The sequence below is a fragment of the Triplophysa rosa genome, linkage group LG19, assembly GCF_024868665.1.
Source record: "Triplophysa rosa linkage group LG19, Trosa_1v2, whole genome shotgun sequence".
Lineage (NCBI taxonomy): Eukaryota > Metazoa > Chordata > Actinopteri > Cypriniformes > Nemacheilidae > Triplophysa > Triplophysa rosa.
Genome location: NC_079908.1, coordinates 15,388,185 through 15,414,755, shown reverse-complemented (window position 1 = coordinate 15,414,755; position 26,571 = coordinate 15,388,185). Strand labels below are relative to the sequence as shown.

Below are 26,571 nucleotides of genomic sequence, written 5' to 3'. Positions count from 1 at the left end.
TCAAAATATTTCCAGCAACAGTTCTGCACATCCTCACCATGAACCTCTCGCAGTAGTTTTTGCTGTATCCATCAAACACGACAAAACTTCTAATAACCCTCCTTTGCCCTGAATGTTTCCCACTGTGTGTCAGCCATATACAGTCCTGTGTTTTTTTCTGTGCTTTACGTACAGTGCATTTTCTGTTTCTCTCCTTGAATATCATTAAAGAACATCTATTTTTTAGCATTTATCTATCATGCAAAATATTGGTAGTTCACACCAAGAAAGCTGTAAAAAAATGCAAAGGATTTGTAATACTAAGTAGAACACAGATAAGACTCAAGCATTTGGTTTGTTACTGCTTCATATGTTTCTCTGCATATACAGGAAAAGATTTTACAGGGACATTGGTAAACATTCTGAAAGTCTGACTATAAAACATCCTGAAAAAAAGCATCTGCGATGTGTTTTAAACGCCTGCCAAACCAGCTGCATAAATGCTCTCTTGAAACCTAAAATATTTGTTCAAAAATGTAAGACAACCACTGTTCTTATGGTCTCAATTCTAATCCACACAGTCAGCGAAAAAAGGGACTAGCAAAAACAATAAAAAGTGGAAAAGGTTTTTGAAGTGGAAAAAACTTCACTATCACGGTCATCACAGACACATTCATAAAAAAGCTGGTAAAGAGAGCTTGAAATGAAGATAGAACAGGAAGGATTGTGTGTTGGACATGAGATGGGAGGAGGTAGACATTGAAGGAGGGAAAAGTTGTGGGAATTCTGATTTTTCAGTGACTGAGGGTGGGACCTTCAGAGGTATATATATGACATCGCTATGCTCAGGCACACTTACCAAGTGCTGGCAGTTAACCCATCATCGTCATCATTAAACTATCCTGAGGCATTATGGGAAGACAGAAGCTGTTCCTGGAAAAAATGGCTCAGATCTTTCAGGTTCGGAACAAGCTGATGCGACAGGCGCTGGCAGAATGTCTAGGCACCCTCATTCTAGTGGTGAGACATCTGTGTTGTTCTTGTCATCGATGAGTTAGCGATGATAGTGATCTGGTTTCAGATTAAATTGATGAATGATGTATTATTATACTGCAGTCACCTTTAGGTGCATAATAAAGGGAAGAATCAAAGTCAACATTTGCCATTCAGAGGAGTAGTGATCATAAAACACCATAATTTTCAAGTTTTTATCTACATTAGGTTTAATTTGTAGGTATTATGAAGGTGTATAGAAGTAAAAAAATAGAAATCTTAAAATAGAATTCATTTAATTTAATTTTTATTTTTTCAAATTAATTTGTAAAAACAAACCTTTCAAGATGAAAGACTGATAAATGGATAATGACAGATAATTATTGATGCAAAAATGGGATAGTTTATCTTTGATGAGAACTATTTGATTGAATGCCTGCAGGACATCAAAAATAATCTAGATCCTTTTATCTACCGAAATATCTGAAATTTCCATTCAGCTACACCTGTATTTCTCTACCAAATATCAACTGCAAACCTTATTGTGCTGAGAAGCATTTTATGTTCTTGTTCGTCCTGCTTTTAATAATAATGTTTTCAGGTTATTTTTTACGTTGCCCTAAAAAGCTGTAATACAGAATTGTGTTAAATGAATGTTTAAAATGTAGCTAATGAAGCAAAACAAATATTAAAATTATAATGTTCTGGATCAACCTGGTTTGGTGACAGCACATTCGGGGTCATGCGGTACAAAAAATACTACTGAGATCAGAACAATACGAGAATCATTATAAGGAATTTTCTCTAATTTTAATTCAAATTTTTAAGAGTCTTATGTGCAGTTAGCATGCAGGCCAGTGTTCATAACCAGCAGTAGCTGGACATAACAGGGTCCATAATCCGAAATTCAAGACACTCCATTTCCGGAATGAATTTGACAAGGTTAAACCACATCTTGTCTCATCTGTTTTCAATGTTTTCAATATCTGGAGAAAAGTAGAACTCCCTCATGTCCGTCTGTTGTTTTCTGATGATACTGTGCAGTCTGTGAGACCCCCATCCAGAAGTTGATCATGCAGCTCAATAACGGCTGGCAAACACAGACAAGCTAGAGGGCATCACACAACGGGAAAGTGAAAATACACACGGTTATCTAACGAATCCACATGGTGCCTATAACGTTTCACATTCTTTACATGCAGTCTTTAGCCAAAACAGGAATGAGGGTCTCTAAAAAAATGATTGTTTCTTCTGTAATCTAATTTACACATTTTCAAAGTTATTTAACAGACTTTCATGAACTGAATTTGAATATTTATAGGAAAACTGAAGGAACAGTTTACCCAAAAATGACAAATTTGTTATCATTTATTTACATTAATGTCATTCAAAACCTGCATATACCTGTATATAACACAAAAGAAGATATTTTGTGTCTCAATTGTTTCGTGTCCATATAATGGAAGTCAGTGGGGCCAATGTTGTTTGGTTACCAACGATCTTTAAAATATCTTCTTTTGTGTTCTGCAGAAGAAAGAAAGTAATTTTGGTTACCAACGATCTTTAAAATATCTTCTTTTGTGTTCTGCAGAAAGAAAGTAATTTGTGGCTGAACCCATGTTGGCGTGTTCTCGGCTTTGTCTGCAAAGACTGTAACATTTATTTGGATTTCCTGATTTCTCTCTTTACAGATGTTTGGTTGCGGTGCTGTTGCCCAGTTGGTACTTAGCGGAGGCTCTCACGGAATGTTCCTGACGGTAAATTTCGCTTTCGGATTTGCTGCCACGCTGGGGATCCTCATTTGTGGGCAAGTCTCTGGTAAGATTGGTCATAAGTTTTCTATGTCAAGTTATTTTTCTTTGGGAGAACACAGGAAATTCAGGACTTCAGATCTAACATTTTTCTGCAGTGAGTCATATCAAAACAAGCAAATCCACAAAACAATAAGCAGATATTATCACATAAAGTCTTTCACCTGAACATTGAACATGTGGATTGCAACTGCTACAGTTCCACTGCATTCTTTTCCATTTTTAGGCCACTTTCTATTTAGATATTGAAGAATGAAGAAAGGGTTGAAGAACACCAAGATGAAGGTGTCCGATTCTGTAGATAATGACATAGCCACATGAAGAAAAAAAACAAATGTCAGTTTGGATATCTTACATGCAATTTTACAACTGAGGAACATTGAGGGAAAATTGACAGGAAGTGACAAGCCGGGTTCCTACACAGAGATTAAACCAAATCCTTGTCTCAAATTGTTATAAAAAAGTTTCAGTTGGAAATTGTTTAGGTTCGGTCTGACCCAGACTTTAACCCTTTAAACTTGTATTCCTCAGGAGGTCACATAAACCCTACGGTGACCTTTTCCCTTTGCTTGTTGGGGAGGGAACCCTGGAGGAAGTTCCCCGTGTATTTCCTGGGCCAGACTCTGGGGGCTTTTCTTGGCTCAGGAATAATATTCGGCATGTATTTTGGTGAGTTTTAGGGCTGTGGAAGTTTAATGTGATCATGAATACCGGGATTTCTTTCATATCCTGTTAAAGCTAACACAAACTAGCATTGCTCAGTTTATGAGGGTTGTGGTTAAGAACTCTTGAGAGTCTTTGATGACTTGATGCTTTGCAGATGCACTGTGGGATTATGGGCAGGGGTCTCTGGTTGTTGTCGGGGATAACGCAACAGCTGGGATTTTTGCTACATACCCCTCCAAACACCTCACTTTGCTCAATGGCTTTTTTGATCAGGTAGGACACAGAAACCAGCATTGCTCACAATAGTTGTATTGTATGATGTTTTGTGCCTTTTATTCCATTTTTGTCCATAAGAAGGCCATAGTAAATATGTCAACATATACAATCGTCATCATGTGAATAACAACCAGCTACTTTTAATTTCAACCATTTCTCTCCTACAGATGATAGGCACTGCAGCTCTGATCGTGTGTATCCTGGCAATCATCGACCCCTACAATAACCCCGTCCCAAGAGGATTGGAGGCCTTCACCGTGGGGTTTGTGGTTCTGGTGATCGGTCTATCCATGGGTTTTAACTCAGGTTACGCTGTAAACCCAGCCAGAGATTTGGGACCTCGACTTTTTACTGCACTTGCTGGATGGGGCTCAGAAGTCTTCACGTGAGTGCTCACTAAAGTCACATTTTCTTTCATTTCATAATATCAGTTTCATACAATATTAGCCAGCTTGTGAAATAATTACAAATTCCCGTGAGATTGTGTCGCTTCATCCTATGTAATTGATGTTAAGTTGATGTCTTGCTTTACATGTAAAATGTTTAAAAGAGGGACAATTTACTCAGTGCACTTTTTAACACTGTTTACATATTCTATCCATCACAGAGCAAGCTCTTTCTGGTCTCTTGTACCCATCTTTGCCCCGTTCATTGGTGCTGTGATTGGTGTGATGGTGTATCAGCTGATGGTGGGATACCATGTGGAAGGAGAAGAAAGAGATAAAAGAGAAGCCGTGGAAACAGAAGAGACAGAAAGAATCAAACTCTCTGCTGTTTCTGAGAAAGAAAATGCATAAGCCTGAGCACACACTGTATTTTGCAGTTCCGTTCAGCCACGAAAATAGTATTCATGTTTACCAACTTTTGATAGCGGTTGAACTGCTGTGACTTTGATATCATGATTAAACAAATTAGGCTTGTATTATTTTCTCATGCACAATCAGTTGATGTCCCCCAAATTATTGAAGCACAAATTACTTTTAATGAATTGCAAATTGTTGTTTTTATACATAACCTTTCATTATCTTTTTTCAGTTTATTCAAATATTTGCCCAATCATAACCTTATTAATTCAACCTGCAGTCCCTATTCATTCAATGCTTATATCTACATTGGTGATTATGAATAAGGGATTTGTGAAAATGTGTACCCCTCTGTCCTTATGAATACTATAATGATATCAAATATGAATGTCTTGATGAATAATATCACATTAATGGAAACTTTAGGATCACTCCATCTTTTTAACAGTGCAATGATATATATGCGGTTTTTCATTTCTATATCCATTATCATGTCGCTCTTTTAAAGTACTTAAAGGTCGTATTTACATGTCTGTTTTGGTTTTGGCACTATGTACATCATTGTTTGACCTGCTTTAAAACAGAATTTTCATAAAGCTTTCAGCTTTTGGTTTTATGTTTAGATGGAGCTGCAGATGTATCTCTAACATTATATTTTTGAGATAGCATGTGCAAAATTGTTGTTGGAAAACAATAATTTCAGGGGATGTTTTTGATGTCCATTTCATGTAGTTTCTTAGTACGTATAAGCATCATTTAGTCCAACAACGCATCAGGACTTCAAGTAGAAAATCAAGGTCAAGTCCACTGTGAAAATGTAATGGTTTGGTTGAAATGAATTGTGGACTTAAATTGTGGGCGTAAATCTAATGCCTCATTCACAGGAACCATCTGAAAATTCAATAAAAGATAATGAAGTGTTGTATCTGACATGTCAACTTCATGTACTGGATACTGCAATCTAATTCCTAACACAAAATTTAGTCTCATCGCATAAAGTTACATCACGCACAAGTATGCAAATTTTCAAGTTTTGTATGCATTGATCGCAACTGATTCTCATGTAAATCTTTTACGTGGAAAGGAAAGGCTCAGTGAAGGGGAAAATAAGAGGAATGAAATAGGAATGAAAATAAGAGGTGTGTTTATTGGGATGAGATGGATGGAGATAACCCAGACCATGAATCTTAAATCAATGAGCGCTCATGGAGTCGGTTCATAGGTTTGTGGAAAATGAATGGAGATGTTAAGAGGAGTATTTGGGAAATAGAGTTTGGGAATATGCAATGAAAATTGAGGCAAACATTTGAGGCTTTTGAAACCATTAAACAAATTTTCTACTTGTGTATGAATTTGATAATAAATGTGAAAACTGTGAATGTGTCATTTTAAAGGCAAATACGTTTGCGCATAACATGTTTCACCATAGTTCTTAAGGGGTTTTGGGAAATAAATCCACAGTGTGAGAATTCCATAAACATGATTTTGTTTACAGACTAACATTTATCAGTCCTGGTGATATTTTTATCCATGCACAATAGTCTGTAAATCAAAACACATGAAAATTCGGTCATGATTTTATGTGAGTATTATTATTTTTGAGTTTGAATGAGGTTTCCATGACAACTGTTGATCCCGTTGATTGCATCACTCTTCCATGTCAAGTATGCTAGACAAGAATCAGGAACATAAACCAAAACAGATACAGAATTGCTTGTTAGCCCTCAGGCCTAAAATGGGAAATTACTCACAGTACAGATGAAATATCTAAGGGCATTTTAAAATACCACCGTATTGAGATAAACATACATTTGTTTATACTTCTGTCAGAGTAGTAGTCTGTGTGTGTACACATTAAAGCATAAAATTATGAATCTGAATGTTCACTGTATTGTACACAGCTGTGAGTTGAGGTGAAAAATCTGAGAACATTCTGATCTGTATTCTCCTGGGTTTGCCAAACAGCCATTTATCATATACTTTTGTCTGTATGAAAAAAAATGTAACCACAAACTGTAGTTAAAAAATATGTTTGCCATTTAATCTATGCTGTAAATCTTTTGCAACCACCATTTGTCAGAATCATTTAATTTCTTTCATCTACGGTTGTGCAAAATAAAAAATAAATCTCTCAGAGATTTGAAGTAAATGTCGATGGTGACATAAATTGTCGATGAGAAACTGCTTGTCTGGTCCCCACCCACTGCTCCAACTACAGAGAGGCGCTTGACATTTGGAATTCCTGAACGACGTGCCCTTTCAGCATCGTGGATTCCCAAACAGCTCTAATGTCAATCAAACACCCAGCATCCCAGACCCCCAACAATGGTATTCTGAAAGAATCTATGACAACTAAGGAATCACGACTGTAGCCATTCAGTCAAGCACACATTAAAAGTAATTTATCAATCCTTAAATGTAAACTTTCATGCTGCCCTATACTGCCATGAACTCAAAAACAGGTCACAGGTCTAAAATGATCGGGTTTGTGGTTTTCAGAAAAAACATGTTCATGTATAAGCCAGTAAAGCACTGTGTAAAGCACAACACTTCATGGCTGATATGAAACAGGTCACATTTTTATTCATTGAAATGTCTTTAAGAATTTAAACTGTGGTAAAAAAAAGTTGAACATATTCCTCTGAGTGATGTACCCGCCTTGTCACGCACTTCACTGCTTGTGCGTCAAGTGAACTGTCAAACTTCTGGAACGCCTCTCACTGAAACACAAAAATGATGCTCCTACACCCTTCTGTGTGTGTGGATGTGAACCAAATGACTGAACTTTATAGAGGAATAAATTTGAAAGACAACATTGTTTTAAATTCATGAAAACATTTATGAAACTGCCTAAGGTTTTGGTGTAAAAAAGGCGCCAATGGCAGCAGGAGGCAGACAGTTGATCTCTATAAGACAACTGAGTAAATATTCATAAATATGTATGATGAGGCAAACAGAGGGTCACATGTCAATCATCATCCCAAAGAGACGGTGAGCTCAAGCTAAAATCACAGAGCTCGAAAACAATTTTAAGAAGCACAATGTTGTAAGGCTAAACACACCACAAGTGTTGTGCCATGTCTGAAAGATCGTTTTTAGGCATTTGCATGTCATGCAGACTAAATATAAAATGAGCTATATGAGAGCTAAAATAAAAGCTTAAGATTGAGCTTGAGCTTGATTTATATGATAAGAAATGAGTTTTTTTAATTTAAATGATCATTCCTTGGTAAAACTATTAAGAAACAAGCACATTTAGTTGAGTCAAATTTGTAAATGCATGACATGCCTCATATCTTTGCCAAGACATTCTTGGGGTAAAGAAATGAACAAGAAACTGAAATAAACATATCTCCATGTTCATGTTCCCATTTCCCTGATCAAACAGAGACACTTTGTGGCCGAAAGTGTGAATTGCTAGTGTAAATTTGTAAAAACATATATATATTTTGACCATAAAATAAATAAAAAATGCATGCATATAATGTTACAATAAACATAATTATAAAAAATGGATGAGGTCATCTTATTCTTAAGGTTTTGTGAATAAATTAGCAGCATCATTCCATTGGTCTGGAGCTAGATGGTTGAAGCTTGTGTAGTTCTGTCAAGACAATATGTAGGCCTACTGTTAAAACAAAGTAAGTGTATAACCTACTGAGGTTTAGTTAGGGTTTGTTTAGAAAAGTCCTTTCTCTCCAGCAAGACAATGGCATTTAAAGTCAGATTTCTTACCTCTACCTTAAACAACGGAAATTTGGGTGTAATGCCTAACTTCCATTTACCGCCCACCATACCCGTCATAAAGCTGTCTGCTATTCTGAGCAGCATGCACCACAGGCACGCATCCCTCAGCCCACGAATCGATAGCACAAGGCTGAGGTTCTGGGTCCTCTTTCCAAAACTGTTCTCGTTCTGGATCATCCCCCTCATCTCTCATAAGGAAAAGACATTCAAGCGTCTGTATCAGGTTGTTGCGCGCCCACCAAACTGAGAAAGGTATCAACTGGATAAGGGCAGAAAGATGTGAGCTACAGTAAATGAATGCAAACCTGTTGTGTATGACACATTACATTGCTTCATGTTCTAAATAAATGGTAAAGAATGATTATTTATCTAAATAATTGATTCAGCGAACTTCCACAACACAAGCTAAAGCTCACCTGTCTCTGCAGATCCAGCTGACAGCACCTGTCCATCACAACTTCCATCAGTTCTTCTATGATGTCCACCACCAGCTCCTCGCCCTCTTCCTCTGTGATAATGTTGGTCCAGTTTGGCTCGGTGATGCGTCCCGAGACAGTGTCTACAGTCTCAACAGGCTGGACTGAGGGCGGAGGTGGAGCAGCACTAACGGGACCAGAATCGGAGCGGCTTTTTTCTGCCCGTGATTTCACTGCGGAACGACGCATTGTCTTTACTGCCTCATGGACCTAATTTTCATGGAGTAAAAGGAAGATATTCACACAGGAAAAGAAGAAAAGCCATAAGGACGTCATAAATCATAAGTAGGCGTGTGTAGTATGTCGTTAAGCAGAATTTGAAGTTGACTTGAATAAACTTCCTAGCCGTGAATATGTCGAACTTTCCGGTCAACTTGTTTCAGTTGATCGCTCATATTAATGAATGATGCTTCTGTCATGATTTATCAAGGAATTGTTTGCCATAATTTCTATATCATTTTCGACATTAAAGGCCTAGTATGTTAACAGAAGGTCCAATAAATGCACACACTCACCAGTATTTGTGTTCAGCACGGTCCCAGAGACAACACCTTCTGTTGTTTACTTCGGGCCCTAGTTGCCAAGCAACCAGATCATGCGTCAGAGCAAGACAACAGTGAAAACAGGAAGTTTAAAACTTAAAAACACAAAACTTAAAACCCCACACTAACAGGACATAAAGGGAGTCAAAATCAAAATGGCACTGAACTTAATTTTGATTTAATCACTAAAACTAAAAACAGGTATTTATTGTCCAGATGTGATTTGGTCAAAAAATTGGTCATTCTTGTATGCGTTTAAAAAAAATAGGTATGCAAAACATCAATGTAAATATAATCATATTGGAGACGCTACTAATTACTAAATAGAGGAGACATCCAAAATGCGAAATGATGCTCGGATAGGATGAAGAATGAAGGATGAAAAAGCTGAATCAGGATGAAGAAGCTATACTCAAAATGATTTCATTGTCAAAAGAACCCCTCCTTTTTGTTTTAGGTGGGGGTCCATGGCGCAATTGTCCTATTCAATCGATTTTCAAGATGAGTTTCGTCAGATTTGTAGTGTTTAACGAATGTTATGTCTCCTGAATGCGTTAGAGGGCGCTGTGCTGTTGCCGCTTTGCTGAATTGAAGGAAGAGTTGTGGCCTTACGAGTCAACATCATCTTCCTGAGGTCCGTCTCAAACTCACAGCTGGACAAAATGGTAAATGTACATTTTATTAGACAGAAGGGTTTACCAGGAGTCTCATCCTCTCTCGGTTTATTTATATGAATACGTCTGTGTAGATGTGCAATGTGCTTTCCGTAAAGCTGCGATTTTTAGGATAAGGAGTCACATGACAGCGGAAGGCTAGCGCAGCTGAGACATTTCAAGTTGACTGATATTCAGGATGTAGACAGATGCTTTCCGATAGATAAATAAATAAAATCTATTCTTCTATAAGTGTATTCATTGTCATATAGGCTATATATGCGTTGTACTTTAACGATACCTTCTGTGTGATGAGTCTAATAACATCCCGCTAGCATACAGTAGCTAACATGAAATCGCCTCTAGTTTCCTAAACAATATTATCAGGTATTGAAAAGTATTGTTATAATTATTAACCCCGAAATGCTATTATAGCAATTTGCAAAATATACAAAACTAGTTGATATTTAATCTCATAGAAAATGGTGCACTGTTTGCGCTTGTAACATTTTATAACTTGTGGCAGTCAATGTATTAAGTTTGGATGCTACGTTTATGTAGTTTATGATGAAATCCACAGTGTTACTGTAAATTTCCTTCCGAGCATGTTTGGTCACGCATGTTACTCTATGTAAATGTTAAACTAGTAAAAATATTCATCTATGTTGGTTCTATAGTGCTTGGCTTGATCATATTTGGCACCTACAGTCTAAATATATAAGTGTAAAATGTGCAATGCATATTTTTTTTAAATAACGTCGTTCCAGCTGAAACAAACCAAGACTTAATTTCAGGTCTCCTAAATTCAGTTAGCAGAGGAACAGTCTGAAAATGAAGTGTCAAAGAATTATTTACTATATTTACACCATTTAAAATTATAGGTCGTTATGGGTAGAGTTTAAAAGAAATGTTTTTGGTTTGTCAGTGGTGTTTAAAGGCAGACTGTGTTCTTATAGGAATCCTCCACAGCATAAGGCTACTGCTACCTCACGCTTCACACTAACTGTGCCATCCATTTATCAACCATAATCACCTAACATTTAAACTAACTTATGTTTTCCATTTGATATTTTTTGTCCACTTTTCAGTTTTCCTACTGTCCCACATCATCTTTCATCTTTTTGTTTTTGTTGTTTTTCTTTGCTGTGATCACTCTTCCACACCTCCCTCACCCTCTTCCTCACCCGCTGTTCCGCAGGCTGGTCACAGAGTAAGTGCATCCCCAGACCTCTCATGGTTACGTCTTTCTGAATGTTACAGTAACGCTGCTTTCTTGGGACCCGCTGGATCTAGTATGATTCCTTACACTCCTCTTACCCTCTGTTCTGCTGCTGTTTAGACTGCTCTCCATTAATTATATTTTTCTTTGCCAAATAATCTTGAAAGTAAATTTTCCTCTTGACCATGATATCGAATTGACTTATAATCTTTTTATTAGCCTAAGAATCCAAAAATAAGCGACAGCACTGTCATGCTAAAAATCATTTTGTTTCTAAGCATTTTGTTTCTTAATGCATATTTTATAAAGAATGCTAATTATAGCATCAGCGTGAGTGATCCAAATATTAGTGGTGTCATGGGACTGAAAGACTGTGTTTAGAATGCCTAAGTAAAGTGCCTAAGAAAACTGTATGCTACATACTGATTTACAAAAATAGCATGTGTAATAGTATGAAATGCGGGGGGGGAAATCACTTTAAATCGACCGTAGAAGCAGCACCCTGTCTCGACTTAAAATGTAAGTCTAATTGCTGACTGAAGAAAACTGACATTTTATCATAAGTTAACATTTTAGTTACATTTGTGTGTTTGTCCCTCGTGGATTTAAGGCAACAACAATGCCTCCCAAAATTGTAATTTCATTGTTAGATGCTTTTTTCAGACAGCAATGCATTGCTTGTGTCACTTATTTTCCTTACTCTTATCCTTCAGCAGTTAAACATACAAGTTTCTGCACTAACAAGATTTTGTTTTGGAAATAGCTGGTCCTTGTGTTAGGTGACCTGCACATTCCCCACCGATGCAACACTTTACCTGCCAAGTTCAAGAAGTTACTGGTGCCTGGCAAGATTCAGCACATCCTGTGCACTGGAAACCTCTGTACAAAGGAGAGCTATGACTACCTGAAGACACTTGCTGGAGACGTTCACATAGTCAGAGGAGACTTTGATGAGGTACAATTTACAATTTTCACATTCACTGCATCTTTTCCAGTGTGTGAAACAGTCAGTGTTTATGTATGGTTTTAACCAACCACATTGCTGCTTTATCTTGGTTTTAAAATGACAGAACTTGAATTATCCAGAGCAGAAGGTGGTGACAGTCGGGCAGTTTAAAATCGGTCTGATCCACGGCCATCAGGTGATACCTTGGGGTGACATGGCCAGCCTTGCACTGCTTCAGAGACAGCTGGATGTGGATATTCTCATCTCTGGCCACACACACAAATTTGAAGCCTTTGAGAATGAGAACAAATTTTATATTAACCCCGGATCAGCCACAGGGGCCTATAATGCACTGGAAAGGTATAATATTTACTATTTACTGCTTTCATGTATACGCAGAGAGTACTATGCTACATTATTTTGTACTGTTAATGTACTAAACATGTGTAATTTCTACTTTCTTTACAGTAACATCACACCATCGTTTGTATTGATGGACATTCAGGCATCCACTGTGGTAACGTACGTCTACCAGCTCATTGGTGACGACGTCAAAGTCGAGAGAATCGAATACAAAAAGTCTTAAATACGTCTGATGGTGTCTGCGGCCTTCTTTCAGGATGCCAATCCTGTCATTCCTTCACACCCGAACCCACCGTGCAAATGCTGTATCATAACGTTGCGCTATTTTAATGTAATATATAATACTGTTTATATGTCATCAGAATATCATAGGTTGTTTTGGTTAGTGGTTTCAGCAGAATGCAATAATGTAATGTTAGTGAGACATAGTCTATTCATATGTTATGTGCCCTATTAATTTTTTCAAGGCCATAAGATGTGTTTTTCAAGGTCCATGTGAAATCATATTTCGTATAATAAAGCCTCACATCACATGAGAAGCGATGGTTTATTGTTTATTTTTCTTAGGATTATTTAGGAAATAATACTATAACAGAGACTTTTAACTTTTTAAAGCATCATTGTACTTAAAGGGACAGACAGTTCACCCAAAAATAAACATTTGTCATCATTTACTCACTCTCGAGTTGTTCCAAATCTGTGTCAACTTCTTTGTTCTCATAAACACTTTTTGCTTTCCTACATTCTTCAAAATATCTTCTTTTGTGTTCAATGGAGCATATACATTTATAAAGCAATTTTTCCTACTATGGGAGGCAATGGTGGCCAAGAACTACTTGGTTACAAGCATTCTTCGAAATATATTTCTCAGTGTTCATCAGAACAAAGAAATTTATACGGATTTGGAACAACTTGAGGGTGAGTAAATGATGACAGAATTTTCTATTTTTGGGTGAACTGTTCCTTTAATGATTAAAAATGGTATGTTTTAAGTAGCAAACAGAAAGTCCTCTTCAGATTCATTGAAAGACAGGCCACTCATGCGTCTAGAGAGATAAGAATCCATCTCGGTCATCTCCCACTCGAGGTCAACATCCCATTGGTGTGATCCTGAAAATGTCAGCACATTTCATGTAATGTTAAATACAGAAGCTCAAAACAAGAGTGGGGAGATCCAGTATGTGCAACAGTATGTAACAATGTAAACATACTTCGCAAAGATGTGGGTTTTGCTACAGCAGTCTTACTTCTTGCCAGAGCTTTGTTTGTTTTTGGAAATCTCGAAGACACTCTAAAAGTTAAATAATACAGTGTTAAGAACACATTAATTTTACGTGCATATTATACAAGATTTGTGCATTGTGTTTGGGAGCGTTTTCTTACCTTTGATGGCTGATGATTTTAGGCAAGGTTGTTTTCTTGGCCTTCTCCACAATCACAAGTTTCCTTCCATGTTCTTTTGTCCCAAAAATCGTTGTGGTTTGGGAGTTTGTGATGTGTTCCGCTTGTGCTGTTACACTCTCTGTTCTGTATGTTGTCGTCACCTTTGGTTTTACATGTGGATTTAGGTCTGTCATAAAAATACAGTGTTTATGTTAATAAATAATAATATAGTTTAATAATAATAATAATAGGCATAAACATTCCCACGTAATATGCAGTGATGATGACTATTCACCTGTTCTGATGCAGCGGTGTAATATATTCATGTAATGTTGACGTATCAACTGCCGCATATGATCTTTACTGTAAGCTTCTGCTATACTGTATAGAAAGCGCTTCTGTCCAGGTGTTAGGGCTGGATGCTGAAACCAAAGGACATTAAAAAACATAAATCATTGTACATTTGACATGAAATCATTCAGCATATATTTTCCCGAAATACCTGCAAAAATGGAGCATCAGTCATTGCCTTGGGGATATATATACTTTTTATGTCCCGATTCTGGTCTCCCACTTTCGCTGGTCTCTGCCGTTTATGTCCAAATCTTGAAGTTGTTTTGTCTAGATAAAGAGGTAACGAAATGCTTAAATATTCAGTTACACTTTACACTACTAAGTGTCCTTAATTACTGTACATACAATAATAATAAGTTACTACCAGATAGGCTATTAGTTTACTAAACACATGACACTGGCTGTAATTATATGCGGAGTGAAAACTGCTGTACAATGGATCGGCATAATGTTACTTTGTAGTGACAACCATGAGATGAATAATTTATAGCAAAATGAGTTCATATGTACTATTAGAGTTGTTGGTCTGAGGTTTTTTTATTGGAATGCATGTTTGGTTTTGGATTTAACTCAATGGGGTCAGAGACTCTGGTTACTCTGGTAATACAGGTGTAACGTTTCTGTAATTTACACAGATAAACTGCCGTATGGAAAAAACCTGTCAGGTTGCTGGGGAGATAACATGCTGGTGTCTGGAGTTCAGATAAATGGCACAATTATAAGGTAGACACCTTGCATATTGTGCATATGCAATGTGCAGGATGATGTTATTTTACAATTAGTAAATGAAGAGTGTGCCTTATAAATAAAGATGTAATATTTACAGGTAGTAATAGGCTTTAGGAACATAATATTTCAAGAAAGGGCACAATATTAATTACTTAAAAGGTGTAAATTCTGCTAAATTTCACAACTTAAAAGCACACGAGAGCAGTTTCTAATGGGGTATAGAAAATTAAACTCCAGCATACAGAAAGTAAATTAATTCATTTGTTACAACATATACATTTGTATTAATTATAGGTTTGTCATGTCATTAAAGTAACTGTACAAATCTTTAAATCTCGAAACAAATGTTTCTGTAACACTTTATAATAAGGTTAGGCCTATACATTGGTAAGTGCGTTTACTAACTTTCAGCATTTATTAATTTCAAATGCATATAATGTTAACAGATACAACTTTTGATTATAAATATGCACTAAATGTTGAAATGAATCGTATTATTTTATTGACAGTGTACATTTTGCAATTCATATTTAATAATAATTTACTAAGTGCATATATAAAAATGTACAAAACTTAAAGAATAAATGAGTATTAACTTACCAGCTTCCACATGGTTTAGCCTAGACCTGTTTAGACCACATTATATCAGATGGGATACTACATTATGACTTAAAAAAATATTTATAAGATTTTTCATGCGATTCTCGATATCTTTTCAATCTTACCTTGGCGGCAAATAAGACGTCTTGCGGTATAGATCGCTTTTATCGCCGTTCTCAATACATTTCACGTGTTTATCCATGTTGAAGTGTTTGCTGAAGTGACAGTCGACCTGTAACGTTAATCGCATCCGTCAACGTTCTAGTGAGTGCAATCCTTTTGACCTCAGCAGGCTTCCGTAGGCGACCGTAAAAGAAGCATGGCTGCTGTAGGCAGCGGCGAATATAATGCTTTAAGAACATATTACATGTAGTGTTTTCGTTGCAATATAAAACGATTTTACATCTTGTGTTGTTTGAGCCAAAAAAGCGATAATGCCTCGGTATGCACAGTTGGTGATGGGTCCTGCCGGAAGTGGAAAGGTAAAATGAGTACTGGACGAAGTTAGACTAATATGTTAGTAGGACCCTGCTTCGTTCTCTGAAAGATCGTAAATCTAAATAAGAATGAAATTTCAGTTTATATTATTTTACTCTTATTTGGTATATTGGTAGTTATCTATGGAACCTGTCTCATACGTCATTTCTTGTTTTCACAGAGTACGTACTGTGCCACCATGATAGAACATTGCCAGGCCATCAACAGATCTGTACAGGTGGTGAATCTGGATCCAGCTGCAGAGCATTTTAACTACCCTGTCATGGCAGGTGAGGAATGCATATACAGTGGATATATTGTACAGCACATTATTAAAATACACTCAATGATCTACTAGTAGATTGCTCTTTAATGTTACAAGCATTGATGCTTGGTGTTTAAAGAAATTGTGTTACAGATCCCCCTGGTGTCCTGTAATTTTCAGTGATTAATTTTAAAACGCAGATATTCGAGAACTGATTCAGGTAGATGATGTTATGGAGGATGATTCCCTGAGATTCGGCCCTAATGGAGGACTGGTCTTTTGCATGGAGTACTTCGCCAATAACTTTGACTGGCTGGAAGAGAGTCTTGGTCATGTGGAGGATGACTACATACTATTTGACTGCCCTGGTAAGAAGCTGTACAGCCTTATAATAATTCAGCTGTCCTACTGTTCAATGTAGTGAGTGAGAATTGACACGTTTGTGTTAATTGTGTTCTCTTGATTGCAGGTCAGATTGAGCTGTATACTCATCTGCCTGTTATGAGACAGCTTGTGGAACAGCTACAGCAATGGGAATTTCGTGTGTGTGGTGTCTTCTTGGTTGACTCACAGTTCATGGTTGAGACATTCAAGGTAAATTGACCAAATGCTGTGTCTGTTTAAAATGCTTAAATTATAAATAATTGAAGTGCTAAATTTGATATTTGTTTCAATTAATAATCTAGTTTATTTCTGGAGTTATGGCTGCCTTGAGTGCTATGGTGATGCTAGAAATACCACAAGTCAACATAATGACCAAGATGGATCTGCTCAGTCCAAAGGCAAAGAAGGAAATAGAGAAGTATGTTTCTGAGTCTAGCACAAGACAACATATACCTCTTGAACTGTTTTAGATGTAATAATGTATGCTTTATTTACAGATATCTGGACCCAGATATGTACTCCATGATGGAGGACAACTCTGTAGGTTTGCGAAGCAAGAAATTTAGGAAATTGACTAAGGCCATATGTGGTTTGGTAAGTTTACAAGTTCCAAAGCTTGTGAACAGTAAATAATACAGTAAATAATTTTACAAAATGGTTAAAATTCTATTGTTCATTTTCAGATTGATGACTACAGTATGGTTCGTTTTATGCCCTTTGATCGGACTGATGAGGAAGGAATCAACATTGTCCTGCAGCACATAGACTTCTCTATACAATATGGTGAAGATCTAGAGTTTAAAGAGCCCAAGGTTTGTTTAGCTTACTGCCATATTCTGTAAACTGGTGTTAATTTGTTGAAAAGCAAAAGTGATCAGTGATATCTGGCCTGTTGCAAATAAACATTCCCCAGATGTTTGGTCTGTTGTTTTAGGCCAAATTACAACACGTAATATTTTACATACTTATATTTTATTTTCTTGTCCCCAGGAATTAAATGAGGAACCCAGTAACACAAACTTTGATGAGCTCTTTCAAGACAAAGCAGATTCTTGAGCAAGTGGACATTGTATATTCTGAAGCCAAACTGAGTTATCAGGACCTGATGATCATTCAAAGATTTATGTAACTCAAAAATGTTATGTCCCTTCTGTAATGTCATTATATGAAGAATGCAACCCTAACCTGCCCTGTCTGTCATGTTTTATAAACTATTCTTTTTTTAGAATTGTATATTTATTTTTGCAGTAAAATATTAATATAACAAATCTGTGTGATTTTTTTATTATTTCTATTTATTTTATCAGTGAACATGTTATGGTTAGATGCAACTTGGAGCAATTAACCTAAAATATTTAGACGATTTAAAATCAAAGGATATCAACAAAATCGACAGAAATGTCAAAAAATGTGCATGAACGTGGTGCCTTTAGCGACCCCTACTGGTTATATCCGCATGTAGCACTGGAATTTCCAACGTAGAAACTTCCTGTATCGGTGAAGGGTGGGACAGCGGAAGCGGCGGCTTGCAGTGGTGACATACGTTTTGCCTGCCAAATTTGGGACATATTTTACAAAAATGCCGGTAGGAAAACTTAAAAATCAACTGCCTAAATGATGAACGTTTTTGTGTGCTTGTTATGCAGTTTTTTGTGTCACATTTCAGAACGAAAACGAATTAGAAAAGCGATTTTCCGTTATTAGCAATGTAGCTAACCTATACTTAATCTTACTCGTTTTCCTACATGTAACATGTTTTATTCTCAAATATTTACGTTATTATGTTTAAATTCATCATGCATTAGTGCTAAAATATATACGGTGGTGTATCGAAAATATGATGTTACAGCAACACCGATGCATCTCTTCATGAGACAAACAACTGGATTCACAGTCACACATCTGCACTCAGTGCAGTAATAGGATTAAAGCAAATGTCATATATTACAAATATCATACTACATGGTTCTTTCATATTTGTTTTGCATCAAAATTTTTCAGGCCTACCACTCAAGCCTGATCGATGCAGACACCAAATTGGTGGGAAATATGGCATTACTGCCCCTCAAAACGCAGTTTAAGGGTCCTGCTCCTAAAGAAAGTGAGAGACGTGTTTTATTTACATTTCTGTGTTGCTTGTAATCTGCATGTACTGTAAGATTAAGGATATGAGTGATTCTTCCTTAAATGGCCAACAAAGCACACAGTATTTGACTCATCAGCTCTTTCTTCCTGTTTCCACGTTTAGCTAAAGACACAGATATTGTTGATGAGGCCATCTACTACTTCAAAGCCAATGTTTTCTTCAAGAACTATGAAATTAAGGTAAGGGATGGCAGATTGTGCAGAGGGCTGTACAGGGAGCGTAAATGAGGCAATAAAATGCACTTGCATTGCGTGCCCTAACATGCATAACATTTGAATCTATTGCTGCCTGGATATGTAGATTAATTGAAGTTGTTTTCAGCACTGGCGACATATTTATGCATATAAAATGCTAGTTAGCAGGGTTAATTTTAATATTAAATGTTGACTTTTATTTTAAACATTGGCCATTATTATTTTCCCTGCTTATGACATTCCTCTGTTGCCTGATATCGATAAAATACGACAAATTAGACCCAAACAGTTTCAACAAATGAAACTTCCTAAATAACAATTCTTCATAAACATTTTTTCTCCATTTATTTATCATTGGAGTTTGGGTTCCTCGCCACAGGGCATTGTTGGCTGGCTTGCTCACCAGGAGACTGCATTTATTAGATATTTACTAGAATGATCTTGCTTGTTCTATAAACACCATGCACTGTGCTGTTTTACATTCTCTGTGTTTTTCTCCTGTAAAGCTGCTTTGGATCAATCCACATTGTGAAAAGCGTTATATAAATAAAATAAAATTGAATTGCTTTTTGATTGAAATATACATTTCTTTGCCTTTGATAGAATGAGGCTGACCGGACTTTGATCTACACAACTCTTTACATCTCTGAATGCCTCAAGAAGCTGCAAAAGGTAACTGTTGCAGAATATAAGTGTGTTTCTTGAGTCATAGTTTTCAGGCAAAGGTGTTTTGCTTAGATTAATCCTTTGAAAAGGACCTTTTAAAATAATACATTTATAAATCATGTATAGTGTAGTTCAAGAGGACAAGGAGAGAAAGAGATGTACACGCTGGGAATCACCAACTTTCCCATCCCAGGAGAGCCTGGCTTCCCTCTGAATGCAATGTACGCTAAACCCTCCAACAAACAGGAGGAAGGTACGTCACGGTCATTTCAAGAATTTATAAGTTCAGGTTGATTACACTTACAGCAAGAGTCCCACTCCCTTTACTACTTGCTGAACTCTTTCTTGAGTTATTTTACTGTGAGAAATTATGTTGTTAATTGTTTTATATTGCTGTTTTTCTGCTGGGCAGAAACAATGAGGGCTTACCTGCAACAGATCAGACAGGAGACGGGACTGAGATTGTGTGACCGTGTGTTTGACCCTCAGACAGACAAACCAAGCAAGGTAAAGCAGCATGACATATTGTCAGATTTCAACTCGGCATAAAAATAAAAGCAATAAGAAATCGTATAATTTTGTTGTAAAGAATTTTAAAAAAATCTTTATAGCATTATCTTTCAATCTGTCTTCACTTTAATGTGCAGAACTAACTATTAACTGTATAATATTCAACTAGAATATTAAATATTGATTAAATATGAATTTCTTTTTCAGTGGTGGGTGTGCTTTGTAAAGAAACAGTTCATGAACAAAAGTCTGTCTGCACCTGGCCAGTAATAATCAACTCGGGATCTCTCTTGGTACTTGTGTGTGAATGGATTCTTTAATGTCTGCTTTTTCTTTTTCACTATGCGTGAATGTGTTTATTCCGATTCTGTAAAGATACATTTTTTACTGGTAATATCAAGTATATTTGATATCCGGCCTGTCATGTAAAACAGGAGCTGATCAAATAAAATCCATTAAAGAGAGAAAGTGTCTCTGGTCAGTGAATGAAGACTACTAATACACTTAGAGAGTAAGGAGCATAGTAATGTTTTTATTTATCTGAACCTGTTAGGCAAAAAGCGTGTGATTGCTGCAGAAAGAAATGTGACATTCCTCTACATACAATGCTCAAAAATCCATTTGTTGCCACGGACCATAAAAGAAATGGGAGTTCAAATCAAAATGTGACTAATTGAGATTGAAAGGGTAGAACTTATTGCTCAGTATATTTTCTTTTAAACAGTAAATGTACAATTGCATTAGTACAACACTAAACAAATATATTAGAAAGTCATACGTCACTAAGAATTGTATGCACCGTTTAATGTTATTGAGGTAACTGCTTTGTTGCATGACTTAAGACAGACGAGACAAAGGGAGGACAACATGAGGACAAAAATTAGATACGCAAGACAAATGCTACATTTTAATGAGCAATTACATGTGGATTTTGAGAACAGAAGAGTGAACAGAAACATAAAGCTACAAAACTAAGTGTGAGGGGAACAAACAAATCGACTCCTATAGCTATGGTACAATACATCATATTTACATACACAAAAAATACAGCTTTTGAGCTCTATACAAAAAATATTCTCTGTCTCTCACGCAAAATCTAACTTTTTGGTTTTATCCAAAAGCGGATTCCAGCTCAAAAACGTAATAGACATTGAGACTTGACATCACTTAATACAATTTTCCTTTCTGAGGACAACAACTTAAGGCAGCAGAGATAGAGATGACCCCTGTGGTATTGTTTTGAAGGAAGCGGGGCTGTCTGACATGTCAGTGAGGAGGGAAATCAGCATTGGCTCTGACCATCAACCTCTACTGGTACCATAGATGCACACAAAACACTCCAGAATTGCATAAAAGACTTTGTTCAAAATTGATGGCTCAGTGGCAGATAAAAAAGCGAGTCAAAACACAAATGTCATGCAATACATTTCATCATAATTAAGATAATAAATAATACAGACACACTAGAGGATGGGGGGGATTGATAATGACAAAACATGCTATGCCTCACACATTCAGAAGAAAAAAAATAATCCTATGGTGGCTTTGCTTTAAACTTCTTATTCGGTGCAAAATCTTTCAAAAAGTGAAAACTGTCCCCGTTCGAAAGCTTACAACTGACTCATCTGGGGGGAGATGATCGATAGAATTTGACTTGCATTGCCACACAAAATGTTTTTCAGACACACCGGTTAAACCTATTAAGTTGATATGAGCTTTTAATGAGTTTTAAAATCAACACAGAAATCGGGAAATAAACCAAACTGAAATTTCTATCAAGTCTGACTTTATGATATGAAGACGGGAACTGATACCACAGCATATGAATAAACTAACAAACGTAACGGCGATGGGGCCTTTAGTCGAATGCCATCTCTTGGCTTTTTCTCACGCAGCGAGCGACCTTCCTCTTGAACTCACCGTTGGGATCTTCTCTCCACTCTTTCTGCAACGCAAACACAGAATAGCCCTTTAATTCAAGCAACTGAATATTGCGATTCAGCAGCGCAAAACTGTGGACTTACAGCTGCATCCACATTTGCCGGCGAGTCGCTGTTGGGGTCAGCTAACATGGAGATGACGCTAATCATGATAGTCTCTACGGTGTGGATGGGCAGCCAGCGCTCCTCTGGTTTTTCGTAGCCAAATTTGTCCTCTCCGGGCTCATGAAGTATGGAAATACACACATCGCCATTCTTTGCAACTACAGAGATCAAGAATAACATCAGTATCAGCCCCGCAGCATATAATCATGTCCCCTTAATAAAATGACACATGAACTCACCATTAGGATGCCAAATCTCCGTAATAAACTTCATCTTGGGAGGCCGATGTGGGTAATCATGAGGGAAAATGAGATGTGCCTTAAAAAATCCACCCTCACTGCAAAGGAAAGAGAAAGAAAGTGTTAGTACCTACTTGTTGGATCTGTTTAGCTGTGTTGTTAACAAGATTGGTACTTACAATAGTGTGTCTTGGGGGCCGATCACAACAACTTCCCACTGATAGATATCATCATCATCAATCAGACCAGCTGAAAAACCTTCAACTGGGTTTTTATTGAGCTCTGTAGGGTCACAAAGAAAAAGCACAGGAATAAAAATGACGTCATATACTGATGTCCATTTAAATTTGTTAAATGAGGCGACAACCTTATAACACCAAAGCGTGTGTCAGATCAATGAATTGTCTATGTCTAACTAACACGTGTCAACTGTTCCTATAACCATCTACAAATGCAATTAATTTATTACTCGTATTATACAATTAAAGAATCAAAACGGAATTATTGGCATATTCAATAGTAAACACATGTTTTCTTAAACTGAAGGCCAAAGCTGGGTGTAATCAACATGTTTATACCTCACCAACTTATTCTGCTAGTATGCTTGCTAGCAAAGCCTTCTGACCTTATTACTTTACTACTGGAAATACGAAGCCCATAAGTTTATATATAACTTAAACACTGACACAATCAGAAGCATTACACGTCATGTCGTTTTGTTTTTAAAGAGCCGACAGTGTGAATAAACACTGTTGGCGTACTATACTGATATTGCTTCATGCTAACTGTTAGCCACCTACCTGCTAGCTGTTTTCGCAGAAGCAGCGCTGATTGTTCAGTCATTTTATTTTTAACAAAATATACTAAGTTCCCACTAAAATTATACTTAAAAAAGTAAGGTATCTCAATGTTGGAGACGAAGTAGTTCGACGCGGATCTTCTCAACTGTGTGTTTGAGCTCTAACGTTACTTCACATGCGCTGAGTGAGAACAGAACGGATACATGTGATATTGACACTGACTCAACGGCTGTGTTTCAAACCTCAACTCAGTTGTCTCCTAGACTGTCGTTTACGACATCATAGTCGTGTTCCGAGTCAGTTGCGCATACGATACCATTTTTTAATTGATTGCGTCTTTTCCTTACTAGTTTCCGTATTGTAATAAACCAACATCTGTTTTATGACGCCTAAATTTGCTGTATAGATAGGTATCTCAGTCGGGTTCGAGACACAACCAAGCTACCGGCTCTGAGCCACAACCAAGCTACCGGCTCCAGGCACCCACCATATGGATGACATATTTTCTGTGTCTCATAAGCAGAAACAAACCAACGTCAAAAACAATTAAAGGTTAAAGAAATAATCACATAATTTCTAATGGATTCTAATTTTGTAATAAACATTCTAATTTTAATGGTTTTAATGAAAACCATAATAGTCTCTGTTGTCTCTACTGGTAATGTGTTGGGTTCTTCTGTTTTTGTTGGGATGCCAGTGAATTTAAATTTACAGAATACTATTATATCCTATTGAAATAACTCTTTTTACTTGTGGACAGTTCATAGTGTTATTTCTAATAAAACCGTTGATTCGTATTGATTTACGGGGGTGTATGGAGAAAAAAGACTATAACAACTTAAAGCAGGGTTTAAAATCATATGAATGCATAAGGTTTGCTTATATTTCTAGTTGCTTCCTAGTGAGTCTACATTAGTGTAATGACGATTAACAAAACACGAGCACGCTTGGTGCAATGAGATAAAAAACACACAAGGTGGCAGACACTGCTCACATTAATTTTTCCCCTCAAGTTTGTGGTTTCAGGTCTAAACAAACAGCATTTGCAGTTTAGTTTTGTTGGAGTTTATTGTTGTTTTACTTAAAATGGGCTATATAAAGTTATAGTAAATGTTTATTAATTTGCTCAAATATCTTAACTTGTGAAAACATATCTTAAATGCCTGAATGTGTGAATCTGACTGGATTAATAAGGTCTGGCTCCTCTTTTTTTATCTTGAGAGCTTTACAATTTGCTTGACAAGCCAGAATCTTACATTTGCTTTTTTACAGAACCATAAAAGGCAAACATTTAGCTCACGCAGCCTGAGGGCTGATACCAGACATAGACTGGATGCGGAAAGAGTTGTTAGCAACTACATTCCACGTTCTGTGAAACTCAAACAAGAGGATGGTTTTCTGAATAAACAGCCATGCTCAGGTGACAAAGGGAGCGTTTTGTTTACAGTTCCTAGCTGGCTGTTTCCTCTAATGGCACATATGTTGTGGAATGGTGTCCCTTCCAGATCTGTCTGACCACTGCAGATTTGTTATGCCTTATCTTGTGTTGATATGTTTATCATGCAACTGTCACCCCACTGCCTTACGCAGAGTACACGATGGTACATTTAAACAAAGCAAGCTTATGTGTAATCTTATGGAAAGATCTGACTCTTCTCATGAACTGCAGTCACTGATAAACAATTCAGCTCTTCTTTTAAATCAGAACTGGTCATCTCTATAAAACAATAATATGACAATTCTTATTACATAATGACAATGACAATTCTAAATGCTAAGGCAATGCAACATCCTTGTTTTATGTATTTTAATAAAAGTTTTCTTCAAGTATCTTTTCAGACAATATATACAGAAAATATAAAGTCTGTCTATATCTTGAAAGCATGTTGGCTTCAAATGAGATGCTGAACGAGACACCTTTTCTCTCTGCAAAGAAGATATCTTTAGAAAAGCCTCAGTGGTCTTGTGTCCATACATTGGAATTCAATGGTGGAATGTTGGTTTCCAACTTCCATTCTTTAAAATATCTTATTTTTATATTAATACAGGGTTGAAATGACATGAAGTTAAATCAATGATGACAGTTTTTTCATTTTTGGGTGAACTATCCCATGTTTTAAACATCAGTGTTTATTTGCACTATAGCTTATTAAATGTGTGTCCAATTTATACTGGGAAGAATCACATTTGACTCTAATTTGACTTATAAACAAGCAACATAGCAGCCACCATGTCACATCACCATGACAACCCTCATTCTGCAAAACTAATTTAGCTCTTTCATATCTTTTTATCTATGCCTGCGGTACAATATGGTTGCAGACTTAGGGTCCAAGTTAATCTTATTTGTAAATCCATGCCTCCTTTTCATCAGTGAAACAGTGTGTAGTGAGTAGCTTTATCTTTTTGTACAAATACAATCTTTTTCGCTTAATGATGCCTGGAAAACAGTGTTTATGTCAAAACCCAGAAAGAAGAAAAGGGATCGAAACCAGTCTGCTATGAACAAGCTTATATTTAGCTTTATATTTAGCTTATACAAATCTACCAAGAAAAAGAAATGCAGGATGATTTTCATTTAGAGTATTAATAATTACTTCATTTATTAGAAATGAGTTGCCAGGGTGTTTATTCTGCCAAATTCTTGTCAGTTTTAAAGTTTAAACATTTGAAGCAGAACACTGTTAGTAGTTTACCATTCATTCAGTAATCTTTAGTTAAAGGGACAGTTCACCCAAAAATAAAAATTCTGTCATCATTTACTCACCGTCAAATTGTTCCAAATCTGTATAAATTACTTTGTTCTGTTGAACATAAAGAAATATATTTGGAAGGATGTTAGCAACTGACATTTCTGGGACACCATTGACTACCAGAAATTTTTTTAATGGTTGTCAAAGGTGCCCCAGAACATTTTGCTTTCCTAAATTCTTCCAAATATCTTTCTTTGTGTTCAACACCACAAAGAAATGTATACAGGTTTGGAACAACTAATATTTGGGTATGCCTTTAATTGTAGAGTTCTCTGATGTATAACAGCCAAAATAATTGCCATCAATAGGATTTATTGCCAATGTGGGATGGTAATCCTATGCTCTCTTCCTTGTAATGCAATATATTGTGGAAAAGGGTTTCAAATATAGGCCTATATTTCTTATCAATTTTAAGGCACACCCTCTGATACCACTTGTCAACTTAAATATCAAATGTAACCGGAAAATAACAAACCATTATTTTGGCCAATTGTAAAATTGAAACATTTAAAGGACATGTGACAACCTGCCCTGACACTCCTAAACTTAGAA

General features: G+C 36.6%; 7 protein-coding genes across 7 annotated transcripts; 4 read left to right on the top strand and 3 right to left on the bottom strand.

Moving 5' to 3' along the window:
• Positions 1–856: 856 nt before the first annotated feature.
• aqp3b (aquaporin 3b) lies at positions 857–5,887 on the top strand. The gene is made up of 6 exons (XM_057360338.1): positions 857–999; positions 2,664–2,790; positions 3,315–3,452; positions 3,604–3,722; positions 3,893–4,110; positions 4,333–5,887. The coding sequence occupies exons 1-6, from the start codon at positions 892–894 to the stop codon at positions 4,520–4,522; spliced, it is 900 nt and encodes a 299-aa protein (XP_057216321.1). The 5' UTR covers positions 857–891; the 3' UTR covers positions 4,523–5,887.
• A 10-nt stretch (positions 5,888–5,897) lies between these two features.
• Positions 5,898–9,336, bottom strand: LOC130570178 (uncharacterized protein C2orf81). Its single transcript, XM_057360345.1, has 3 exons — positions 9,267–9,336; positions 8,692–8,961; positions 5,898–8,534 (listed from the first exon to the last, which is right to left on the bottom strand). The coding sequence occupies exons 2-3, from the start codon at positions 8,938–8,940 to the stop codon at positions 8,310–8,312; spliced, it is 474 nt and encodes a 157-aa protein (XP_057216328.1). The 5' UTR covers positions 8,941–8,961; positions 9,267–9,336; the 3' UTR covers positions 5,898–8,309.
• A 515-nt stretch (positions 9,337–9,851) lies between these two features.
• vps29 (VPS29 retromer complex component) lies at positions 9,852–13,018 on the top strand. The gene is made up of 4 exons (XM_057360342.1): positions 9,852–9,958; positions 11,929–12,120; positions 12,236–12,471; positions 12,580–13,018. The coding sequence occupies exons 1-4, from the start codon at positions 9,956–9,958 to the stop codon at positions 12,695–12,697; spliced, it is 549 nt and encodes a 182-aa protein (XP_057216325.1). The 5' UTR covers positions 9,852–9,955; the 3' UTR covers positions 12,698–13,018.
• A 253-nt stretch (positions 13,019–13,271) lies between these two features.
• On the bottom strand, positions 13,272–15,790 carry LOC130570174 (uncharacterized). Its single transcript, XM_057360340.1, has 7 exons — positions 15,666–15,790; positions 15,541–15,566; positions 14,360–14,478; positions 14,153–14,279; positions 13,858–14,044; positions 13,686–13,765; positions 13,272–13,584 (listed from the first exon to the last, which is right to left on the bottom strand). Exons 1-7 carry the CDS (start codon positions 15,788–15,790, stop codon positions 13,463–13,465), a joined length of 786 nt encoding a protein of 261 aa, XP_057216323.1. The 3' UTR covers positions 13,272–13,462.
• Positions 15,791–15,838: 48 nt separating this feature from the next.
• Positions 15,839–17,927, top strand: gpn3 (GPN-loop GTPase 3). Its single transcript, XM_057360339.1, has 8 exons — positions 15,839–16,022; positions 16,199–16,307; positions 16,483–16,650; positions 16,752–16,876; positions 16,969–17,084; positions 17,164–17,260; positions 17,350–17,478; positions 17,657–17,927. Exons 1-8 carry the CDS (start codon positions 15,975–15,977, stop codon positions 17,720–17,722), a joined length of 858 nt encoding a protein of 285 aa, XP_057216322.1. The 5' UTR covers positions 15,839–15,974; the 3' UTR covers positions 17,723–17,927.
• Positions 17,928–18,138: 211 nt separating this feature from the next.
• On the top strand, positions 18,139–20,650 carry arpc3 (actin related protein 2/3 complex, subunit 3). Its single transcript, XM_057360343.1, has 7 exons — positions 18,139–18,251; positions 18,668–18,767; positions 18,915–18,991; positions 19,610–19,678; positions 19,799–19,925; positions 20,085–20,179; positions 20,390–20,650. Exons 1-7 carry the CDS (start codon positions 18,246–18,248, stop codon positions 20,450–20,452), a joined length of 537 nt encoding a protein of 178 aa, XP_057216326.1. The 5' UTR covers positions 18,139–18,245; the 3' UTR covers positions 20,453–20,650.
• Positions 20,651–20,694: 44 nt separating this feature from the next.
• On the bottom strand, positions 20,695–23,497 carry ube2g1b (ubiquitin-conjugating enzyme E2G 1b (UBC7 homolog, yeast)). The gene is made up of 5 exons (XM_057360344.1): positions 23,267–23,497; positions 22,646–22,748; positions 22,467–22,564; positions 22,207–22,385; positions 20,695–22,127 (listed from the first exon to the last, which is right to left on the bottom strand). Exons 1-5 carry the CDS (start codon positions 23,307–23,309, stop codon positions 22,041–22,043), a joined length of 510 nt encoding a protein of 169 aa, XP_057216327.1. The 5' UTR covers positions 23,310–23,497; the 3' UTR covers positions 20,695–22,040.
• Between the last annotated feature and the right edge of the window lie 3,074 nt (positions 23,498–26,571).

What these genes read in the sequence shown, in the direction of transcription:
- arpc3 (XM_057360343.1), top strand. An exon ending in GCCTCAAGAAGCTGCAAAAG is followed by an intron (nt 19,679 to 19,798) that starts GTAACTGTTGCA and finishes AATCATGTATAG; the next exon opens with TGTAGTTCAAGAGGACAAGG. An exon ending in AGACAGACAAACCAAGCAAG is followed by an intron (nt 20,180 to 20,389) that starts GTAAAGCAGCAT and finishes TTTCTTTTTCAG; the next exon opens with TGGTGGGTGTGCTTTGTAAA.
- aqp3b (XM_057360338.1), top strand. Translation starts at nt 892, where the DNA reads ATGGGAAGACAGAAGCTGTTCCTGGAAAAAATGGCTCAGATCTTTCAG. An exon ending in TAGGCACCCTCATTCTAGTG is followed by an intron (nt 1,000 to 2,663) that starts GTGAGACATCTG and finishes CTCTCTTTACAG; the next exon opens with ATGTTTGGTTGCGGTGCTGT. An exon ending in TCAATGGCTTTTTTGATCAG is followed by an intron (nt 3,723 to 3,892) that starts GTAGGACACAGA and finishes TCTCTCCTACAG; the next exon opens with ATGATAGGCACTGCAGCTCT.
- gpn3 (XM_057360339.1), top strand. Translation starts at nt 15,975, where the DNA reads ATGCCTCGGTATGCACAGTTGGTGATGGGTCCTGCCGGAAGTGGAAAG. An exon ending in GCAAAGAAGGAAATAGAGAA is followed by an intron (nt 17,085 to 17,163) that starts GTATGTTTCTGA and finishes CTTTATTTACAG; the next exon opens with ATATCTGGACCCAGATATGT. An exon ending in CTAAGGCCATATGTGGTTTG is followed by an intron (nt 17,261 to 17,349) that starts GTAAGTTTACAA and finishes GTTCATTTTCAG; the next exon opens with ATTGATGACTACAGTATGGT.
- LOC130570174 (XM_057360340.1), bottom strand. Translation starts at nt 15,790, where the DNA reads ATGCGATTAACGTTACAGGTCGACTGTCACTTCAGCAAACACTTCAAC. An exon ending in GCTAAACCATGTGGAAGCTG is followed by an intron (nt 14,479 to 15,540) that starts GTAAGTTAATAC and finishes CTCTTTATCTAG; the next exon opens with ACAAAACAACTTCAAGATTT. An exon ending in ACACCGCTGCATCAGAACAG is followed by an intron (nt 14,045 to 14,152) that starts GTGAATAGTCAT and finishes TTTTTATGACAG; the next exon opens with ACCTAAATCCACATGTAAAA.
- LOC130570178 (XM_057360345.1), bottom strand. Translation starts at nt 8,940, where the DNA reads ATGCGTCGTTCCGCAGTGAAATCACGGGCAGAAAAAAGCCGCTCCGAT. An exon ending in AGCTGGATCTGCAGAGACAG is followed by an intron (nt 8,535 to 8,691) that starts GTGAGCTTTAGC and finishes GCCCTTATCCAG; the next exon opens with TTGATACCTTTCTCAGTTTG.
- ube2g1b (XM_057360344.1), bottom strand. Translation starts at nt 23,309, where the DNA reads ATGACTGAACAATCAGCGCTGCTTCTGCGAAAACAGCTAGCAG. An exon ending in TCTGCGAAAACAGCTAGCAG is followed by an intron (nt 22,749 to 23,266) that starts GTAGGTGGCTAA and finishes GTGACCCTACAG; the next exon opens with AGCTCAATAAAAACCCAGTT. An exon ending in GGAGATTTGGCATCCTAATG is followed by an intron (nt 22,386 to 22,466) that starts GTGAGTTCATGT and finishes TGATCTCTGTAG; the next exon opens with TTGCAAAGAATGGCGATGTG.
- vps29 (XM_057360342.1), top strand. An exon ending in TCAGAGGAGACTTTGATGAG is followed by an intron (nt 12,121 to 12,235) that starts GTACAATTTACA and finishes TTAAAATGACAG; the next exon opens with AACTTGAATTATCCAGAGCA. An exon ending in GCCTATAATGCACTGGAAAG is followed by an intron (nt 12,472 to 12,579) that starts GTATAATATTTA and finishes CTTTCTTTACAG; the next exon opens with TAACATCACACCATCGTTTG.